This window comes from Chrysemys picta, chromosome 14, assembly GCF_011386835.1.
Source record: "Chrysemys picta bellii isolate R12L10 chromosome 14, ASM1138683v2, whole genome shotgun sequence".
NCBI lineage: Eukaryota > Metazoa > Chordata > Testudines > Emydidae > Chrysemys > Chrysemys picta.
Genome location: NC_088804.1, coordinates 34932104 through 34952529, shown reverse-complemented (window position 1 = coordinate 34952529; position 20426 = coordinate 34932104). Strand labels below are relative to the sequence as shown.

The 20426-nt window shown below is 40.8% G+C and overlaps 1 protein-coding gene across 3 annotated transcripts in view; it reads right to left on the bottom strand.

The window, feature by feature from the left end:
* PLCG2 (phospholipase C gamma 2) overlaps nt 1-20426 on the bottom strand; it is a 116764-nt gene that overhangs the window by 5492 nt on the left and 90846 nt on the right. For all 3 annotated transcript variants that reach the window (XM_065567267.1, XM_005292307.4, XM_042852125.2), the window contains 12 exons: nt 19449-19629; nt 18794-18862; nt 17669-17778; nt 16093-16189; nt 13962-14028; nt 13568-13725; nt 10575-10677; nt 9043-9252; nt 7799-7944; nt 4681-4795; nt 3272-3439; nt 2263-2351 (listed from right to left, as the gene is read on the bottom strand). In XM_065567267.1, the coding sequence (XP_065423339.1) occupies nt 2263-2351; nt 3272-3439; nt 4681-4795; nt 7799-7944; nt 9043-9252; nt 10575-10677; nt 13568-13725; nt 13962-14028; nt 16093-16189; nt 17669-17778; nt 18794-18862; nt 19449-19629 (1513 nt within the window). The remainder of the gene's footprint in view (nt 1-2262; nt 2352-3271; nt 3440-4680; nt 4796-7798; nt 7945-9042; nt 9253-10574; nt 10678-13567; nt 13726-13961; nt 14029-16092; nt 16190-17668; nt 17779-18793; nt 18863-19448; nt 19630-20426) is intronic.

The window sequence follows — 20426 nt, the reverse complement described above, 5'->3', positions numbered from 1 at the left end:
ATAAGACATGCTTCTAAATTTAAAAACTTTCTTAATACACTTACATTTCCAGACTATATGAAAAGACTCCAGTTAATTTCAGTTGGAACTGGATAAGGGCCGACACGATAATTTACACACTGTTACAACATTTTTGCATCTCTATGTCTCAACAAATTTCAAAACCATCTGCAAGCCCTTTCATAATTTTAGATTTTCTCTCCAAGTGTATGCAGATGGGATTTCTGTATAAACAGATCTGTTATTAAACTAGAACATTTTATGGAGGATTTTTTTAAAAATCAGCATAACAGATGGAAAAGACCTTGATCATTTTTATGATGCTTCTAGATTGTTTTGGCAAAGGTTCTAAAAGTTTAATGACCATGGCAAGTCTTCATTCGCTATAGACTGTCAAAAAAACAAAAAAACATTTGAAATTTCTCCCGCCACTGCATCAGCATCCTGAGGTTTCATCATTGTAAATATACATTTATGTTGCATCTTAATTTTGGTTTACCAAGCTGGAAGAAAGGGGACTGAGGCTCTGAGATGTGTTATAGTCAAAGGACTTGCTGCTGAGAAGGTTGGGAGGTGCATGGGCTGCTATGAACAACACTTTAAAAGACACCACTGCCCCAGGCAAATAACGAGTTGGATTTTTTGAAGAAAATCACAGACACCAGAGATTCTCAGCATATTTACATGTTGAGCATGGATATCACTTTGTAAGGCACTGAGTCACTATCAGTGGGGGGTTTGTAGGAGGTGGCAACACAAAGTTCTATCTAGCCTTCTATGCCAGGCTCATCCCCATGGGATTTGAGACCTTACGGGTTTGAAAACTTTTTTTTTTTTTTAAAGGATATACATTATATTTATTTATACACACAAGTCTCATCTTATGACCCTCTCCCCCTCTTGCGATCCCTCACCTATGACCCCTTTTCTTCCTCGGGATCCTTCCTTCCCCCTCATGATCCTGCATTCCTGACCTCTTATTTCCCCTCAGACCCTCTCATTGCAACTCCTCTTTTCTCTCCTTTCTCCAGTGGGTAATGGAAAGCTACAATGGTTGCCAAGAAGCTGTGACAGGATTGCATACAGTCATTGCACAGGGGGTCTCGTGAGACTTTCTACACAACTTGGAAAAGGGTGTTTCCCAACTCTTCCCAATCTGCTGCTTCTCCTGTGAAACTGAGCATGACTAAGTGCAATACCTTCCCATTCAGTGTCCACGTAGCTGCAGGACTAAATCCCTCCAGAGACCCAATGACTTACTGACAAGAAGCACATAGTGTTCTGCTGTAAGAAATGCAATGGCCAGATTCTGGTGTCAGTTACAGCAGCGTGGGTTTGGAGTCACTCCATCAACTCCAATGGGCTTACACCAATGTAAAGCAGAAACAGAGTATTTTTTCCTCTGAAATTTGCAGTATGTGGGAGATCACCTTGAGTCCCTAGCATCTCACTTGTTTCATAGAGTGTCTGTCAAGCCTGGAGAATTGCGACTTGAAAATTTGGAAGGTGGAGAGAGCACTAACTACACAGGATGGATCTGGTTTAAAGTACTGTATGCAATAACTTTGGGTACCAACAGTAATTCATTGCTTGTGGCTCATCCATCTGCCTGGCTGATTCCTTGACTAGGGATTTGTAATTTTTTTCCAAGAAGAGGATTATGTGCACACAAAATTTTAGTCTTTCAAACAAACAGATGTTCTGTGAAGGCTTAAATGAGGCAGGTTTATCTGCAGTGGGATCCAGTGCTGGGTCTCTGGTTTTTATAAAATACTGGCAATTATTGTTTTTACTTTTGCTCTTTGGCAAAGCCTTCTGTTTTTTCCAGAGATTGATTCTGAAGACCAGAGAAGGAATATATTCTGTCCTGAGTATCTACCGCCAAGTGAGGCTTCAATATTAGTGAGTCTCACCTCCAAGAGGGGCATATAAGCTTGAGAAGGGCTCTTTCCTACTGCCAGAGAATTAAATTCTACCTGGTTTCATTCCAGTCAAGGAGGCCAGCAGCAATGCTGCTGCATGAGCAGAATATTCTTTAAAAAGAGTGAGACATCTCTCCACCCAGACAGCGAGCAACTGAATTCAGGTTAATGAACATTCAGGAACCAGTATGAAAGACTTAAGGGTCACACAGTGTCAGGCAGAAATATGTGAGTTGAATTGTCACCGCTTGGTTACCACAAAGAATTCACTGACCCATGCTCTGGGCGTAGCGGAAGTGATGAGGAAAGTGTAACACACAGGAAGTGGCTTTGCACTTACCAGAACTTGCTGCATTTCACAGAAAACCAGAAGGGAAGCCAGCTCTATATCTTCACTGTAACCATTTTTGAGAGGTACTGACCTAAAACCTGGGGAGAGGGTACACAGAGGTAATTAAAATAAAGGAGGAAGGGTTGCTTGCAGTTGGGGGCAAGCATGCATGGGACTGGGTAGTTCCTTCCACTCTGCTCACCTGCTCCATTCCTTGGAGCAGACAGAGCTTTGAAGTTTACAAGGAAGCAGCAGGCAGAGATGGGGTGACAAAGTTTTCCCACAGCCCTGCAAATCAAACCAGGCCTGGAGAAATCAGAAGTTAACTCAAGGGATGCCCACATTTGGATCAGCTAAAAAAACAAAGGTAGAACTCAAGATAGCAGAAGAATCTTAAGCAGTGATCTCTCCAGAACTCATTCTGGGCACACAATCACATTAATGAAATGGAGACTGTGGCAAAATGAATTAAATCACAGTAATCATTCCATAATCAAATCATTAGAAGGTAGGCACAAACACTGCACCGCTGATACTGTTACCTCTCCAAAATAAACCTATAACTGGGTGTTGGGCAGGGTGGAGAACATCGATCCTTTTTTGGCATTTGCTCTCTCCTAATCCAGAGGGTCAGATTTAAATCCATCAGTCTCAAACTAGTGGGACCAAGAATGCAGGAGCTGCCTTTACTTCCCACCGTGAAACTGATCATACTGCAGTAATAGGTAGTTCCATACTCACTTTCTCGTTGCTGATACAACTGGTTCTATGTAACTTCTCTTGAATGAAAAACAATTTGGTGGTGGGTGATTCATTTAAAAGATTATTTCCAACACGCCTGACATCCTAGTTCAGAGGGAGGGTGTGGTATTTTCAATTTACAGTAGCTATCTCCCAAGGTGTGTTGCAGCAAGATGGGCCCTTTACTACCTAAGTTTTGAGAGCAAATGCACAGTACTAGCAGTTCTAAAGACCATGTTTCTTGCTTAACACTTTATAATACCCTATTGATCTTTACCTGATTTGACTCCTTTGATGGGGAAAGTGGCATGTGCTAAGAAGTTGGGGTCACTGAACATATCCTCCTCATAAACAACGAAGCGCAGAAACGCTAGGTTAGGATCATAAATTTCAAACTTCACTTGCTCTGGACAGGGTGCCCAAACTGGGTTAAGGCCATTGTCATCTGGAACGAAAAGAAAACTTTTCTGATACGATGCAATCACTTCCCTTCATGCTGTATATCCAAGGGCACATGCTGGGATTATACATGAAGTCTGAAATGCTTTATCTCACCTGTTTTTGTATGCCCACTCAAGAAGTTCTGAGGGGGGGCGAAAAAAATCTATTACAGAAAAATCTAAATTTAAATACATTTCTTCATATTTAATATATTTATATAAACAAACCTCCCTGGACATCTATTTTTAAAAGGTGAATTGCTTGCCACGTATTAATGAAAAACAAGACGCAGGTCTGAGCTTAAAAACAGACACTAGCATGAAACATACCAAGTAGACAGATATGCAACTATCCAGTTTGCATACTCATTGGTGGAGTTTTGTGGTGTCATCTGCATGTTGGGCTCTGGATCAAGAGGACAGTACTTTGCATGCTCCATTGCTGTATTACCACTCTTCTTGTCCAAGATATTGCCAAAGAAATTATCTAATCTTTGAACTCAAACCTAAATAGAATAGCCTCAAGACCTTAGAATCTTTCTGCTTGGAGTGCACCTTCAGAAATTGACTAGCATCTTCAGAGAGACAAGGTGGGTGAGGTAATATCTTTTATTGGACCAACTTCTATTGGTGAAAGAGACAAGCTTTCAAGCGACACAGAGCTCTCAATATTGCATATAGCATCTTCAGAGACACTTTCAACTTACCAAGCAATTTAAAAATATGGAAATTACACACAGCCAGAAACTTAACAGAAATGCACCTTATTATGAACCTAACACAGTTTAACACTTGCATGTTTCTCTGCCTGATTTTGACACATAGTGAAGGCTCTAAGGCAAGCACTAGAGTATCATTACATGAATCATCAGTTAAGAGCAATAAAGTCGCCTTATCCTTCTAGTATATGATGTTTGTAAATTATAGATAAGGAACATATTATTTCATGGAAGTCACGGATTCCGTGACTTTCAGAGACCTCCATGACATTTTCCGCTTCAGCCCAGGGGATGTCAAACCCTCCCCCCGCCCATTATTTTTAAAAGTAAAAGTCGGACAAGTCACAAGCTTCTGTGAATTTTTGTTTATTACCCGTAGCCTGTCCGTGACTTTTACTAAAAATAATCGTGACAAAATTTTAACCTTAATTATAGATAGCATGCATGATGAATGTCCTCGACCAATTTTATTTAGTGCACTGCAAGTATAACTCCACTCCCACCCAGAAGGTTGTGCAGATACTCACTCACAACAGTTGTCTTGACCTTGCTATTATCACATTCGGCCCCACAAATTTCCACTTCTACAAATGGACAAGCAATGCTTCTGCCAGGTTTAGGTAGATGGCGAGCACCTAAAACCTATAAAGGGACAATAGGTTATACCAATATTTGAAAAAAAACTTGGCACTGCAATTTATGTATTGCTAGTGGTCTACAAAACTATTAAACATGGCCACTGAAAAAGACGAACTATTTTTCTTATCAAATAGTCCTCAAGAGAGCACGCATATAAGCACTTTCTCTCCAGTATAGATAGCTAGGTAGATATGTGTGTAGAAATATATATGTTTACAAACACGCACATGTATCACTGGCACAGGTAACAACACTTATAGTTAAGGTTGCCCTACACTTTCCAATGTAAAATCCTGTTTTCAGTTGCTTATAACTTGGCATAACTCCAAGCGTAAAGCATTCAAGCTAAAATTTTCCATGCTGAGTATCTGCCTCGGGCTGATGGGGAGGAGTGGCTTGCTTGTTTATTTCTAATTTTCAGCTAAAATGATTCAGCCATTTCCGAAATGAGACTAGGGAAAAATAGGATGTTTTGTCCGTGTGAAAAAAAAGCAACAAACCTCTTCTAACCATTTCATTAAGAAGCTCTAGCAACTCCACACTCTGGAGCAGAGACTTGGCAAGGGGTTTTCCTGCTGTCAGGGAGGTGTCCATTGACATCCTTGTGAAAATACGTGCCAATATGGCCAAGTTATAAGCCTCCAAAAAAAATAACATGCTCAGAACAGACTTGTTAGAATTTAGCAGCTAAATTCTCCAGTAATTCTGTCTGTACTGGGCATGCTCCATCCCCTCACAGCTCTTATGTGCCAACTAGACTGTGCATGTGCCTTCCCTACAGAGCGAGTGAAGAGTTGCGGGGAGGCTGAGCAGGACTTTGCTTGCAATTGCTTTTCCCAGCTACTAAGGGGCCACTGTGGCACCAGACACAGAAACTGAGAGCAGGGAGGCTATACCTCCTGTGCTCTCAATACTCCTCTGCAGGCATCATGGTGTAGAAGCTGGAAGGTGCCGGACTCAAATGCAGAGGAGTGAAAAATGGATAAGAGGAAAGGGAATGCAGAGGGTGGACGATGTTCTGGGAATGAATCGGTTCTGTAGCAAAGGAGGTGGTTGTCAGTAGCTCTCCTGCCTCATTTATTATGTCATTGGAAGAAATGAGGCAGGGGATTGCAGTAAGAAAAAGGATGGTCTCATGGTTAAGGAAATTGAGTGCCACCCTAGGTAATTGGATTCTACACTTGTCTGTGCCATTGAGTGCCTATGCGAGGCTAAGCAAGTGGCCAGCTGTTGGCCACTAATCGGGTGTTCATTTTCTGCATGCTAAACACGAGACCTTTGGGGTTTGATTGGCAACCTTGCTGAGTGCTCATGACTGCAACTGAATTTGACTGGAGCTGTGCTCTGGGAATATGAAGTGCTATAAAAATTCTAAATATTCTGAAAAATCAGGCCCCAGGTGTCCCAAGATTGACACCCAATTCAGTGGACCCTTTTGACAATTCTGGCCTTAATCTCTCTGTGCTTCAGTCCCCTTATCTAATTTCACAGGGGAGTTGAGAAGATTCATTCATTCATTCGTGTTTGTGGAGCACTCAGATACTATGGTGAGAGCACCTCAGAAACACCCATAAAGACATTAATTCTGTATTCAGAATAGGGTTTGTATGGTATGTGGTAATAAGACCTGGGGCCACATACTGAATGAGGAGGGAAAAATGAATACTGAATAACTACCCATTCACCGAATGAGGTGAGATTCTATGGAAAAAATAGTATGTGACTATATAATTAAAGACTGTACCACAATGTATACACAAGGGGCCTGAATCAGAGTTGCACAGGCAAACATAATTCTGGCATTTACTGATTTGTGTGTGCTTGTCTTTGAAATCTGAACATCTTTCAAGGTAGATTTTTTTTTTGATGCAATATATAGATACACACACAACCCCTCTCTCTTTCTTTTCTTTCTTTCTCTCTTGCTCATATGCATTCAAGAGAATCAAATTTTCAGCCCAATTTTAAGTGGAACTCCATTTTTGCAAGCACAAATAATTGCAGGTGTAATCTGGCGCGAGCAATTATTTGTCACCATAGTTCTGGTTACTTACACACGCTGGTAAATGCACTTGTAAATCAATGACAAACATCTAAGTGACCTAAATCATGAGGATAAATAACTATGGGTGCAAAAATGTGTCTGCAAAAATGGAGGACAGTGTCTGAAAATCCAGCTCTGTACACCACACTTTCACAGAACATACAGAAGATGCCTCACTTCAACTGCCACAGTTCCACTCTCACGATGACGAGATAATAGTGAGGTTCTGTACTCTTTTAGCACTTACATTTTTTTAAAAAGCATTTGTTCTTTTGCTTTACTTTTATAGCCCATGTCAGCATCCAAACTGCAGTGAGAAGTGGTTACAGTGTTTGTTCGTTCCTTACCATCATTTCTCATAAAACATATGCTATTTTGGAAGACATCTCTCTTACTGAATAGCAGCTGAGAACACAAACAAGTTCAATTTACAGATGGTGCCAGAACCCACTGTAGTGTAATTTTCAAACAATAAACTTTTTTTCTTAATGGAAAATGAGATTCTGAAACGATGAAGTGTACAAAAATAGCTGCATTTTCCCCTATCGTGTTAAAGCTAACTTTTTTTCTGGCTTAGTTTCTTTTTTTCATTATAAAAATCTATTTCTGTCAAATTGGAAACCTGCTCAACTAATAAATCTGTTGCTAACCAGTCTCTAATCGGATCTTTCTAATGAGAACTAAGGTGGAGTTCAATGTAAGTTGATTTGATTTGATTTGTAATAGTTACCATATACATTCAATTTTTTCTGTTCTATATTCACTGACGTGATAGAGAGAAACTTATTTCATTTCAGGGAAAGTGGCAGAATTAGTTTTATTCCTAAAACACTGACATTTAAATAAAGCATGTTTTGGCAATTTGTCACAGCTCTTGCTCTGAAAAAAAATAGCTTTTTTTGTAGTCAGTCATATAGACCTTTACTACTTGTAAGAATATATTTATAAAAGAAAAGATTTACCCTCACTGTCAAAAGCATCTGCAATTTCCTCTTTGATTCACTTGGCATTGGGTCATAGTCCTCATTTCGCATGCTTTCTGGCTGCAGAATATATCCAGTCCGTCCATTAAGTGAAAACAAGGCATGGTTTATTTGCATGTATTTATCTAGGGAGAGAATGAAATAGTCATGACAGTAGAGTTCCCCATTTTATTAAATCCAAAAGGATGATAAAGTATCAGTTTGATGGCTCTTTAGTGTCATTCCCACTGGTTGCCACTTTCACAAAGACTAGGTGATGACTAATGTTTCACTTCAGAAATTAGAACTATTGTCCTTGGTCCACTGATAAGAAATCTGAAAGAGAGGCTTGCATTCACACAACACATTTTGCCTTGCCAACGAACTGGTCAAAATATCAGTTCAGTAACAAATACAAGCTGATAGCTAGAGCTGTGTAGAGGGAAGAAGCTACTTTCAGAAAACATCTTGAGGTTTTGAAAGGAACAAAAATGGACCATTTCAAAATTCCCCATGAAAGAAAATTCTGGAATTTTTTTCCAGGTCGATCAAAACATTTCATTTTGACAAAATTGAAATGTTTTGTTTAGATTCTGACCTTTTAAAAATAGTTTTATGATCATACAAAATTAAGAAACAAAATGAAAGTGATCTCAAAATGAAAAATCTATACAATTCATATCCAAAAATGTTGAAACAGGAAATGAAATTTTTGTGCACCTGACACAATTTCATGGAGTGTGTCAATTTTAATGGCACTGTGTTTTCTGACACCAAAGTTTCTCCAACCAGCTCTTCTAGTATCTCTTGATCATTAAATGGAATTACTCAGTTAATACAACCCACTACATTGTGAGGTAAGAGGGCCTGGTCCTCAGCTGCTGTTAATCAGTGTCACTATCAAAATCAGTGGAGCTATGCTGATTTACACCAGCTGATGTTGTGGCCGTACATGCCGGTCCAACACCGTTTAAAGTTAAGAGAAAGACTCGACTATTTCAAAGGAGTTGGATCACGTCCCACAAGTGAACTCTGCAGGATATGAATTTTCTGGGATCACAAGCAAACAACTCATATAGTTTCAATCCTCTTAAGCACTCACATTCCGTCTTCCATCTATTTTCCTTCTTTAGTAAGATACCAACCACAATGACCAGGGTGGTGGAGAGACTAGAGGGGGAACTTGTTAATGGTCAGTTGAAAGAATGAAAAACAATTAAAGCTCCTCTTTATGAGAATATTACCTGGGGTCTGGAAATTAAGAGACACCATCTGGGCACCACAAAACCAGAGACGAAATGGGTCATAATTAGATGAGTCAACCCTCTGTCCTTTAGGGTAAACCCGCGTCAGTCCCTTTTGGTTGTATTTCAGCAGTTCACCAGGCTTCTGCCTGACAACACTTTCAGCCTTGTTTTCCACAAAAGAACGGACTTCTCTGAAATCAGGATTTTCTACACAAGGGGAGGGGCGGGAGGAGGGCAAAAAAAAGGAGAAAGAAACCACCATTTATTCTCCATTTCCACTGGAGCCTTGCTTTACCTCATTCTTTAACACAATAATTGACTTCTTGTTAATGCACACACCGCAAATTGGCTGAACATCAAGTCTGAAAATTAAAATAACCTGTCTGCCTGACAAGTCCTCTAATTACTCATTGTGGTGGGACTGGATGAAGGCTACAGTTCTCATCCCGTCGCTGCTAATAATGCTCCTTTGAGCACTGCAGCACATATTTAAATAAGACATCCTTTCCTGTGTGTAAGTGGAAGAATGGAGGGCAATCCATGGTTAACAACGCCTCAGATAATGACTGCAATTATAATGTCTATCGACATTGATGGCTTATTGCAAGCATTCACAAAGAATCTTAAGCAGGAAGGGGATATTTGTTGGGTACTCCAGGGATCTGGTTGCAATAGCAAAAAGCCAGCAAATAATCAATTTCAGAGTCAATCCAGGAATTTTTACTGATATTGCACCACATTCTCATTTACATTAAGACATCTTCATGTCACTCCAGTAGCTTCAAGGGGTCTTATTGTAAGTGACAATCAGATTGTACAGCAGAATATTACATAATGTAGAGCAAGTCTATTTTAGGGTTGAGTTTTTTTCATAAATCACAAAAGAATTCATCCACAGCCTTTTCTCATCTCTTAAAACAAAAGGAGCCAAGTGCACATTGATCTGGTGAGCTTCATAGTGTTATATTGGAAGAATGGCTTGGCTAGACCAGATGGAAATTTGTCACCGTTCCAAAGCATATCTTCGCCTACATCTTCCATCATAAAGGACAATGTCACTTCCTCAACCCATCAACAGACAGCATAGCTTCCCACCCTTTGTCACTATCATTTTATTAACTTCAGAAATGCAGCACTATGGAAAAGAAAAACCTGAATGAATCATTTCTATGTTGTTCTTGTCTCAGAGCTTTTCCTCTTTCTTCATGGTCTCTTCTCTCTCTCGTTTCAGTAATTTGTTCCTCATTTAGTCCCAGACTTGAGCCTCGACAGGTTGAGATGTACGCTCAAAACACTTCTGATAACTCACTAGATTTTACCTGACATTTTATCATTTGAATACTGTAATGCTCTCTCCAGTGTGCAATTCCAATTTGCCACTGAAAATCCTGCCTGTATGAGCTCTCTGAGTTCTCCCAGTGCATAAAGGAGGTATTTTATTTTCAATTCTAAAATTTCAAATAATGTTCCTTTGAATAGGATCAGCATGCAAGCAGGCAAGGCAAAATTTATTATTACAAATAAATCACCTAAATTGTCCTTGGATTTGCTTGTAGGTTTGCAGTAGATTACCAAGTCGGATAATTCAATGGCAATTAATTGATTCTTTTCCCAGTACTTCCTCATATGCTCCTGTTTAAGATTAAAAAAATATTTTTAGATTGCACTTATGTAGAACATGATGGCACAATAAACTAGGACATATTCTAAAGAAAGGATGATAATGTTAAAACATTCCCGGATCCCTGATTTCATATTTCACACTTCACAAACGTACTTGGATGTGACATATATTTAGGGCTTCTGTTTTTCAGGGTTTATTAATATAATTTTGGGGGTTCATTTTTAGCAATTTTTGAGTTTTATGTAGGTTTCCAATAACTGGGGGTTTTCGGGTCTCTCGCTTTTATACTGTAATGAGTAATGGATATTATGTTATATCCATTACTCATTATAGTAGTACATATTGTAACAAGTAATCTCTTTGTAATGTTCCCTAAGGTGCTTTAATGTAGTGCTGTTTCAAACAGCACTATATAAAAGCACACTAGGGAGCCTTTAGTGCACAACAGCAGGGTCTACATGGACCAATTAATGCACAACACGCTATTGTGTTTTAGGAATCACACCCCTGTAGTCCACATTACTGCTCTGTGTAGACAGGTCCTTAGAGGCAAATAACCATTTACAGTGTTTATCCAGTGTTTACTGGATAAAAACACTTATTTCAATAGGATTTTGGTTCCTAAGTATCCAAATTACTTTTCAAAATGAGACGGAGACATTGCAAAGTTGAGTGCAGCAACCACCTCAATACCTTTAAAAATCTGGGCCTAAGCACTTTCCTGAATCGGAATCGTATAAAGAAGCCTGGCAGTTAAATTACTGTTTTTATGTACATCCACATAAATCTAGCTAAATTCTTGACTCAACCCCTCATATAAATGCACAGACAAAAAAAATGCAAAGCATAATGAAGTTTCTCTCCACTTATTTATGATCTCAATCAGGATTAACTATCTCTTGTGACTCCAAGACTGAATTCCAGCTGCCTCCAAATGCAAAGCGCACTGCTCCAGCAGTTCACTTTTTGCAAAGCAAGCCAGCGTTTCCAGGTATGAAAAAATAATTTACGATCAAACAGGCATCATTATTGAAAAGTCCATAATCTACTGCAACACTAAATGGTTTAAATCTTGGTCTTGTGGGAGCTGAATGAGGATACCTGCAACCCATTCAAATGGGAGTTGGGAAGCCAGGCTACTCCTCACTTTGGCAGGCAGCAGCTATTCATGGCCATTGCTGGTGGAGATTAGAAGCCACTGAAGTCAATGAGAGCCCTGCAGCAAGTGAAGGTAGAATTTAGCAGGAGGTGATCAAAATTACAAAAAAGATACAAGAAGTGATTGCAGGATAGGAAGTATAAATGGAGTCACATACTGAACAGTTACTAGCTTCAGTACAAAAGGCTACAAAGCAGTAGGAAATGGGAAATCTCCAAAAGAAATTCTCACAACAGCAGGAGGAAGGAGGAAAACAGGAGCTGCAGAGAGACGTTTTTCCAGAAGCAGTCACCAGACCAGAGACTGTGTGCTGTGGTCTAAGAAAAGCAAAGAGGAATTTAGTATTATGAACTGACATAGCCTTGGAGAAGTGCAGATATAAGCTATTACCTCTTTGTAACACACAGTGATCCACCGCAGTGTAACATCCTAATAGACATACAACTTTCACTTGAAAGCAATGTTTTCACGAGCAACGGAGCGTTTCCAGGTGCTGTAAACTCATTCTTAAAAGTACGCTTCTAAGGATAGCTAACCAGGAATAAGAAGAACAGGAGTACTTGTGGCACCTTAGAGACTAACAAATTTATTAGAGCATAAGCTTTCGTGGACTACAGCCCACTTCTTCGGATGCATAACCAGGAATGAATACCAACAAAAACAGACCATTCCTAGGACACAGTTAGTGCCGATATAAAACACGGATGACAAAGTCAATAAAGCCCTGAGTTGAGAAGCTGAAGTGGGGGGAAATCTTCAGAGATCTGGAAAACACCCAGGTGAAGATAAAGAGAGGAATTCCAAACTGCAGATTATTACTAGTATATAATAAAGTTATTGGCACAAGTAGGAAAGTGTTTTACAAATGCATTCACTGGACAGCAGAGGTAGGAAGCAAAATTATGAAGAGATGTTTAGGCAAAGGAGCTCAGATAGCACATTAGTGGATTTACTATAATACTTTTCAAGCTTGGTTCTCCACTGCCTTGCACGAGGCATGCCATAACTTACACCTGTGCAAAGTGGATGTAAAACACTACTATTATCATTTTTTAGTATTTCCTATCTACTTTGCATAGATGCAGGCAACAACACAAGGCATACAGCACAGGAGACTCAAGTTTTTCCCCTATGTTAAGTTCTCCTCACACCTTCTATGGGTCATCTCGATTATCACTTCAAAGTTTTTTCTTCTGCTGCTACTGATAGCTCATCTCAATTGATTGGCCTCTTACAATTGGTATGCGTACTTCCACCTTTTCATGTTCTCTGTCTGTATAAATATCTTCTGTCTTTGTGTTTCACTCTATGCATCTGAAGAAGTGGGCTGTAGCCCACGAAAGCTTATGCTGAAATAAATGTTAGTCTCTAAGGTGCCACAAGTACTCCTGTTCTTTTTGCGGATACAGACTAACAGGGCTGCTACTTTGCAACTTGAAGGAGAACTCTGCTGAAAGTGTTAAAATTCTCTTTGATGGCTGATGTTCTGCTAACTCTCCTAAAGGGCCTGAACATTTAGAAAACAAGACCCAGATTAGCAAGGTGTTTTACTTTAAGCCTGTAAATAGTCCCACAGAAGCCAAGTCCTGTAAAATAAATATGCAAAAGGCTTCAGGGGTTCAGACTTTAGTGAGGGTTGGGGATCTTAGGTAGTTCTCAAATGGCTGAAGTCTCATTATTTCCTAATTTTATAACTATCCACTGCAAAATAAAACAAAAATTTTCTTTTCTACTGGTACCTCTTCTGTAGATTTCAATGTGATTTTCCTGATGTCTTGGTACCATTCAAACAGCTCTTCCACTGTATCAGTTGCAAATTCAACAGGAGGATCTTCTGGATTCTTGGGTTCCAGTACGAAGACAAAAGCCTTGTCATGCTTCCCTTGTGGCATTTTCACTATTGGACAGCACAGTAACAACAGAGACATACAAAAATTTATCAACTCTTTTAGTCTTAACTGCATGCTGTATGAGTGGTTGGTTCAATGCAGCAGCCAACCATACAGATTTCCACTATGATAAAATCTCTTGTCAGGCTGAATAGATAGCATCATCTTTCCTGCTCTAGGGGAAACAGCCCAAATAAAGGAGGAAAACCTAGGAATCCCGCTACAAGTTCCAGAGGCTACGTACCGACATTGTATGTACTGAGGACCAATATGCCACGACACAGAGTTCCTAAGGGGTTGTCCTCAATAATCTGTGAAGAAACAATGGGTTTAATTTGATTCTCTTAATCTTTTCCCTTTTAATCAGTAGTCACAGGATGCATAACAAAAATTAAACACAAAGTTAACGGCCTATAACGGCCCACAATGTCACGGAGAAACTGCCAAGGGCTCTGTTTAAAAAGTTCATTTTTAGTGAGAGGATCTCTCATTATGGATGAAAGATGACTAATGAGGCTGGGAATAACCCTGGTTCATCTGTGAGTCTTCACTTCGACTGGTTCACAGTTTTCCAACTTGTAAACATTTGCCACTTGAATTCAGAAATCAAATGCAGTGTTTTGACTATTACATTACAAAGCTACTGTCCTGGCATAATTCCTCATTTTTAAAGCTTTCCTTTACAATACCAGAAAGACCAAAGTGTTCATATAAATTTCCCCACACACACCCAAGGCATTACTGATCTGAGGGTTCATCAAACATTTTATTTTAAAAAACCAAAAGGATTCACACAATTTAATAACTGCCTACTCAGACTTTTGCTTTCATTTGTTAGATTAAATTGCTCTTTGTCCAAGACTCTGGAACACATTTTCACATGCTTTTGGCATGCACAATTGGCTCAGTTATGTACTAGGTACCAGGGTGTGAAAACAGCTAATTAGATGCATTTGTACACCCCATTTTCCCATTTGCAAAAACCACTGCAGTAACTATGTTGGCAAATTAAGTGCTTATGTGGAGCACATAATTGTTCCACACATCTATCTGAAAATCTGACCATGTACAGTAACTCCTTACTCCTTAACGTTGTCCTGGTTAACGTTGTTTCGCTGTTACATCGCCAATGCATTAGAGAACATACTTATTTAAAGCTGCGCAATGTTTACTTATAACGTTGTTTGGCCGTGGGGGCTTGGAACAAGGGTGGGCTGGCAGCCCCACTATCAGCTTCCCTCCACACCCACCCTCAGCTCCTCCTGCCCACCAGCGGCCCAGAGGATCAGCAACTCTCCCCTCCCCACACTTCCCGCCCACAGCAATCAGCTGTTTTGCGGTGTTCAGGAAGCTCGGAGGGGGGGGGAGAGGAGCAAGGACATGGCACGCTCGGGGGAGGGGATGGAGCAGGGGTGGGAAGAGGCGGGGCAGGGGTGGGCCTGCGGCAAAGCCGGGGGTTGAGCACCCCCCAGCACATTGGAAAGAATATCAAGAGGAGCAGCTGGATGATCCACCCTCTTTCACACTCTGACTCCACCACCACAACCAAGCTTCACAATCATCATTGCTGAGTACAGTATTAAATTGTTTAAAATTGTTTAAAACTTATACTGTATATAATGTCTTTTGTCTGGTGAAAAAAATTTCCCTGGAACCTATCCCTTCCCCCCCCCCCGCATTTATATTAATTCTTATGGGGAAACTGGATTCGCTTAACATTGTTTTGCTTAAAGTCACATTTTTAAGAACATAACTACAATGTTAAGCGAGGAGTTCCTGTATGCTAATCTTTAGCCTGCAGGGAATTGCTATGGCCTTCTTATAACGCACCCCATCAACGACTCTCCCCAAATGCGGTTCCATAATGAATAACCTGCCAAGCACAACTAGTGGCATCAAGGACAGAAGAGAATTGTGTCTGCACAGCCCCAAGGACAGCAAACACTATGGCTGGGTCTACACTACCCGCCTGAATCGGCGGGTAGAAATCGACCTCTTGGGGATCGATTTATCGCGTCCCAATGGGACGCGACAATCGATCCCCGAATCGACGCTCTTACTCCACCAGCGGAGGTGGGAGTAAGCGCCGTCGACGGGAAGCCGCAGAGGTCGATTTTGCCGCTGTCCCTACAGCGAGGTAAGTCGGCTGCGATACGTCGAATTCAGCTACGCTATTCGGGTAGCTGAATTTGCGTATCTTAAATCGACCCCCCCCCATAGTGAAGATGTAGCCTTAGTGTACTTTTCTACTCTGTGCTAAGGCTGCGTCACGCACAACATATAGTTATAATCCCATGAATGAGAGAAACCAGCTCAGTGTGCAGAGGGCAGCACCGTGCTAATGGAAGACATGAACCAAACCCTGAACTCCTCACCTGGCTTTCAAGGTCTGCAAGGTTATCAGTTGACATGTCTTCAACGTAATTAGATGGAAAATAGTGTTGGACTTTTTCTCCATAGTCTCCTTTCCACCTGAAATTAAAAAAAGAGACAACTGAAGACCTTCAAACACAGACCATTAATTAGTAATAATCCCTCAATAAATTGGTCATTAATCCCCAAAACCAGCTTGCTAGTTGGCCATTGCCAAAATAAAAGTGACGAAGTAGCTAAAAGCTCTAACAAAGAGATCAATAACTGTGGTAGGTGATTTCAAAGAGATTGCAGCTATTGCAAACTGCAGTTAATGACTTAAGAAGCTTCCCCTCCAGCACTAAACATGATGATGATTATGGCCTTGGCTACCCTGGCGCTGTACAGCGCTGCAACTTGCTGCGCTCAGGGGTGTGAAAACGCCCCCCCTCCTCCTCCTGTAAAGCGCCAGTGTAATTAGCGCCTGCAGCGCTGCACGCTCGCTCGCAGCGCTGCAAGCTACTCCCCTCGGAGAGGTGGAGTACTTACAGCGCCGCGGCAGCACTATGAATTGCCAAGTGTAGCCAATGCCTATGTGGTTGATTGCTTTGTGGAAACAACTAGAGGACATTAGATTCCTAAGCATTCCAATCAACGTATAAGCCAGGTAGGAAAGAAAACTTGTGGGAGGATACTCAGAGGATGGAGATAACCTAAACCCATTTTGGTTTTCCAGGGGTGTTGTGCAAAGCCTGGAGAGGGATGCTGCACTGACACAGGGTTAGCCTTTGGAGGGTCTCCTGCAAGAAGGGGTTTTTTGGGAGGGATGTGAATGGGGCAAGGGAGCAGGCCTGACACCCTGAGATAGGGAGCATAGGTTGTTGGTATGGGGGAAGGTACAGATATGAGAGTGGGAGAAGGCAATGAAGGGAGCGCCGAGGCTGCAATAAAGGGTGATCAACAAAAGAATGTGGGTAGCAGAAAAAAAAATCAAGCCATGCCATACTTGGAACCACTACTGCCAGCTGTTCCAGAAAGCAGCACTGGTTTCCTTCATAGCAAGTTTTGCTATTCCCAGTGGAAGATTTTTCCCCTGCCCATTTCTCTACAAGGATACCCCTTTCCTTTGAGGGCTAGCAATGTTACTATCTAGGAGAGACAGATGGGACTCCTTTCAGATCCCATCAACCTCATTATTGGCTTGTCCACAATGCAGTTACCAAGCGATGCAAGTCACTCCCTCCTGATAAAGACAGTGACCCCTGCCATCCCAGACAGCAAAGGACTGGACCTGGGACTCAAACCTGGATGTCACACAGCAGTATGGAGTGCTATCCACAGGGTCACTCCTCTCAAAAGCTCTTTGATGGCTACCAAACACTTTACAGTACTTCTTGTCAAAAAGCCAGGCAGGAACAATGTGTGTCAAGGTGTGAAGCTGAGAAAAGTAAAAGGGGATTTTCTTTCTTCATCGACTTCTGGGATGTATAAAGAACAGCGGCTGGGTCAGAAGCAGAGATTTTAAGAACCGCCCACACAAAGCTGAATTCATTTCCCCATCACATACACTCCGTGCCGGCTCTTCTACAAGGAACTTACCAGCCTTCTGTTTCCTTTGTGACGTTATGAATTAGGGCCCCTCTGCAGAAGCTCAATTCATCACTTCTTTTAGCTTTATAGTCATATATGGCTTTCACTGTTCTCTGAGGCTTTAAAAGGAAACAAAATAAAGGGGTCAGAGAGAGGGACAGGTCACAAAATGATCAATAAATCCATCTCAAAAGAAAAAAGAAATCAGATCTCTTTCTTTATTAGAATTGGTAAGCTTACGCTAAGGTTCCAGAGTGACATCTGCTGGTGTAAGGGATTGTCACTGTTAACCAGTATTCTTCAAACACCAGCCAAGAGTACTACTCTTTGTGGATGCATGGTTATACAACACAGAGAACCATGAGCTATCATCCCTGCTTACATACACCCAGATACAATCTGAGCCTTAAGGCTTGGGATGCAGTCTCTCTCTCTTCAGAGTACGCAGCAGTCCTATCATCCCCTTCAAAACCTCATCAACAATACCACAGAATAAATTTCCTCTAGGAAACCCAAGTTTCTATCAGGACAAGCAATTTCCTTATCTTGAATTTACTTCTATCTGAATTCTTTCACAGTAATTCACAATCATTAGTCACAAAGAGAAACAACTACAGCTGAATGTGCATTTACAGCCAAGCTGGCTTTTGCGAGAATTACAACTAAATATGTATTTACCATGCCATTTGTTTTAAATGTTAAACAAATGCATAATAAAGGTAATTTTAAAAGTTCAGTGCTTTATAAAAAGTGTGCAAGACTGTCCACCTTCATTTGCATGCAAAACCTGATCTGCACGAGTAATCATTTTTACTTGGTGCATAAATGTAGGTTCAAATTTCCAGGCACATCCACACAAGCATGCATGCGAAATCAGGATCACCTAGGCACACTGAGAAGCCAGGTGCCCGATTTCTCATCTGGATGAGTAAATACTAGCTTTGCATAGAGAAAATGCATAGGTGCAATTTTGGAGGATGGGCTGAAAAAATTATACCCCTCTTGAGTTTTACCTCCCCCCACAAGCCAGATACAAATATTGAAAGTACCAGAAAAATCAACACAAATTTTCTAATACCTTTTCAGGCACCTACAGAAAGGTTAGTTTGAAAAATCACTTGAACATAAACGTACCACTGATGGGGTTATTTCGTTAGGCTCCACATACATCTTGACATCATAGAGTGAATTAATATCTTTCTCCTAAAAATGGAGAGGAAAAAAACAGAGTTGAGGAAATATATTTTAAATCTACAACAGGACTGTTCTACCAAGTAAGGGACCTTATGTGCTGTTCACACGTATCTACAGTATCACTTCAGCAATTCAGAAACTGTGGGGCTGACTAGAGCTGGGAGCCCTGGCTTCAGTTAGAGGCCCATTTCTATCACTAGCTCACCATGTAGCCTTGGGAAAGTCATTTAACCTGCCTGTGCCTATCTTTGATCAAACAGTATTATGACCATACCACCTCACAGGAGTATCACTTAATTCATTAAATGCTTGTGAAGAACTTTGAGATGCTGAGCGAGATTATTATGTGGAACTGAAAAAACTAGCAGGTGGTTCTATGGCTTTGGTTCCATAATCACTGCAGGTCCCCTAGCTTACAGAAATGGTTTTCTTTAATGGACAAAAAATTAAGCTGCAAAAAGCTGCTTTGATGTACATGGTTATTTTTTTTCTTTTTCTGGGTGGGTTTGGAATTTTATCTCCTTCGCCTCCTACCATGGAGGATGATGGTGTTTATCTTTCACTGAATCACTTCGTTACAAAGGTAATCACTTGCCGTGCTGTAGCGCTCTAGCAGTTCCTCAGTCACAGGGTAACGCAGTTTCATTTTCCTATACAGCGTGTGCTTTTCATAGTAGGTCACCAGTTCGACTAAGCTTTCAAAGTAGGCAGAGGTGCCCAGCACAAAGTGGCGGCCTTCTTGTCGAATTCTGAAGTGCTTCACTTTCCCCTCAGCTCTGTGGAATTAGTACAGGTGCTGTGATACTTTAAAAGTCACTGGGGCCTAGCACAGTAAAACCTCACTTACCATGAACTGGATCATTATCCCCCGACATGTTTTAAATGTATAACAAAGTTCCACACTTTTCCAAAGCCTCATTTATCCCAATTAATTTCAGGTTCCCCCATTCAACTCACAAATAGAACAGATTCAGGAATTCTCACCCATCTCCAATATGTGGAGCATTGGAAATACCCTCTTTTTTTTTTTTCCTGTTTTCATTTCCCCGTTAACCCTCACATTCCAGACTCCTCTCAGCTTCACCAGTCATCTAGCCAAAAAGGATTTATCTGGACTAAGATTCTCTTTGGAAGGCTGTCACTGTCAATCACTATTAGGTGATGAGAAGCAGTCTCCCCAGAAACAGTGGCTACTTTATCCCTACAATGCTCCTGATAGCCACTGCAATCTACTTTTAAAGGAAAAATTCCTATCCACTTAAGCAAAAAATTTTGAATTTTTGGTAATCACTGTAAAAACCACCACCCACCCACTTTTCAATACATGAGGATACCTACAAAATTTTCAAACCTACAAACTTTTCTGGCTATGAAGTGTTTGCATAAGGATACTACTGTATATAATCCATAATGGACTTTAATACCCTATCTTCCCAATAGGAGAAAGATGAAACTAGAGCTCACTGCAGACTTGAGAAGTCTGGAAATCTTCAATGCAAAGTAAAGTACATAAATAAGACAGCAGGTATCTGTTCTCCAAGACCATATTCTATACTGCATTACAGACATGATT